Source organism: Portunus trituberculatus, chromosome 10, assembly GCF_017591435.1.
Source record: "Portunus trituberculatus isolate SZX2019 chromosome 10, ASM1759143v1, whole genome shotgun sequence".
Lineage (NCBI taxonomy): Eukaryota > Metazoa > Arthropoda > Malacostraca > Decapoda > Portunidae > Portunus > Portunus trituberculatus.
Window position 1 is genome coordinate 2179083 of NC_059264.1, and position 2500 is coordinate 2181582.

General features: G+C 50.7%; 1 protein-coding gene across 12 annotated transcripts in view; it reads left to right on the forward strand.

Annotated features, from left to right (window-relative positions):
• Positions 1-2500, forward strand: part of LOC123501849 (mitogen-activated protein kinase kinase kinase 11-like) — a 73564-nt gene that overhangs the window by 19932 nt on the left and 51132 nt on the right. For all 12 annotated transcript variants that reach the window (XM_045250879.1, XM_045250876.1, XM_045250877.1 and 9 more), the window contains exon 2: positions 1135-1296. In XM_045250879.1, coding sequence (XP_045106814.1) covers positions 1135-1296 — 162 coding nt within the window. The remainder of the gene's footprint in view (positions 1-1134; positions 1297-2500) is intronic.

Below are 2500 nucleotides of genomic sequence, written 5' to 3' on the forward strand. Positions count from 1 at the left end.
ACACCCAAACATACTCAAAGCACACTCAAACACATCCAAACACATCGAAAACACCCCAAACACACCCAAACACCCAAGATACATCCAAGCACACCCCAAACACATCCCAAACACACCCAAAACACACACAACCCATCCCAACCTACCCAAACACACCCAGAACACACCCAAACACACCCCAAATACTCAAAACCCACCCAGAACACACCCAAACATATCCCAAACTCACCCCAATACACCCAAACACACCCCAAATACTCAAAACGCACCCAAAACACACTCAAACACACCCAAACTCACCCCAGCACACTCAAACACTCAAACACCCCAAACACACCCCAAACTCACCCAAACACACCCCAAACTCACCCCAACACACACAAACACACTCAAACACACTCAAACACACCCAAACACACTCCAAACACCCCAAACACACCCTAAACACCCCTGGAACTCCTTACCTGCTTCTGTATTTCCAACTTAATGCGGCTTTCAATGTCTTTTAACCCTTCAGTACCATGACGTATTTGCATTCTTTCTGCTTACTATATGGTGATTTCATACAGCTTCAGAAATATATGTGGTGATTGAAATAGTGAAGACTGTGGCCATTAATCTTCTGACCTCCATAGACCCTTCCTAATGTCAATAAAATGGTCTAATCGTACACAAATCTCAAGGTAAATATAATGCGAGGTTAAGAGGGAGATACCAAGACATTTGTTCCATAATTTTGGCTAATCCTTTTCCTCCTCGTGGCTCAGCGGGTAGAGTGAGGGCATTTGTGTAAGGTCCGCCGTGGTACAGTGGAACCATGCGTGCTTTGGGCTCCGAGGGGGTCTCCAAGCGCACGGGTTCGAATCCTGTCCACGGTCCGAGTGTAAGCTGGGGTTCCTCACTCGGGGCAACGGTTTCTAGGTACCAAAAAAAAATATCCCCTTTAGCCCAGAAAATCCCTTAAAAAAACCCACATGGTATAGATAAAAAAAAAAAATAAATAAATAAAAACCTGCAGCCAAGTGGACATTTTTTTTTTATTTAATTTTTTTCCCTTTACCTTGCCTTCTCCTACATTAATAAATAAATGAATAATCCCAACCCTCTTAATCAAACCCCCGTCTCTTTGTGCAGGCAGCGGCGGGACAACCAAGCCTGTGCACCATCTTGTATGACTACGAAGCCCAGGGGGATGACGAGCTGAGTCTCCGCCACGGTGAGGTGATCGAAGTGCTCAGCAGGGACGTCAAGATATCAGGCGACGAGGGCTGGTGGACCGGGAAAATCAACGGCAAGGTGAGGTTTGGGGCCTGAAAAGGGGGCTGTCAGGTTATAGGGGCTGGTGGACCGGGAAAATCAACTGCAAGGTGAGGTTTGGGGGCTGTAAAGGGGGCTGTCAGGTGTTATAGGGGCTGGTGGACCGGGAAAATCAACGGCAAGGTGAGGTTTGGGGGCTGAAAAGGGGGCTGTGAGGTGTTATAGGGGCTGGTGGACCGGGAAAATCAACGGCAAGGTGAGGTTTGGGGGCTGTCAGGTGTTATAGGGGCTGGTGGACCGGGAAGATGAGGTTTGGGGGCTGAAGAGGGGGCTGTGAGGTGTTATAGGGGCTGATGGACCGGGAAAATCAACGGCAAGGTGAGGTTTGGGGGCTGAAAAGGGGGCTGAGGAAGGGTTGTAAGGAGCTAGTGGACCGGGAAAATCAACAGCAAGGTGAGGTTAGGGGGCTGGGAAGTGTTGTGGGGGCTGATGGACCGGGTTTGAGGGTTGCAAGGGGCTGAGAGGTATTGTAAGGGGTGGTGGACCGGGAAAATCAAAGACAAAGCGAGGTATTGACTGAAAGGGGCTGAGGGGGCTGGAGTGTGTTACAAATATTGATGTGTGGTTTATTTGATGTTGCAGTGGGTGGAAGGGTGTTTGTGCGGTGATGAAGGGGTTGGTAGGGATCTGGAAGGGGCTAGGAGGCTAAATTAAGTCTAAAGTGGTGCTAGGAGGCTCTGGATGGGGCTGGAGGTCTGGAAGTGGTGCTGGAAGGGTAGTGCAGGGCTGAATAAGGCTGGTAGGGTCTGGATATGGTCTAGAAAGGTCTGGGGGTCTAAAATGGTGCTGGAAGGCTTAGTGGGGACTGAATTAGGTTGGAAAGGGCTGGCAAGGGTGTCTGAAGGGTCTGGAATGTATTGATAAGGGGCTACTGAAGAGGACTGTGTGGGGCTAGAGCTGGTGGAGTGTGTGGTAGGGGGCAGGGGGCTGGAAGGGGGCTGATTGGATGTGTGGCAGGGTACTAGAGGCTGACAGGGATGTGTAGCAAGGGGCATGGGGCTGATAAGGGGCTGGAAGTGTGTATGGCAGGGGACAATGGGCTGGAAGGGGCTGATATGGCATGTGGCAGGGGACAGGGGCTGGAAAGAGGCTGATTGGGTGTGTAACAGGAGACAGGGGGCTGATAGTGTGTAGGAGGGGACAGGAGGGCTGGAAAGGGGCTGACACGGAACAATGGGCTGGA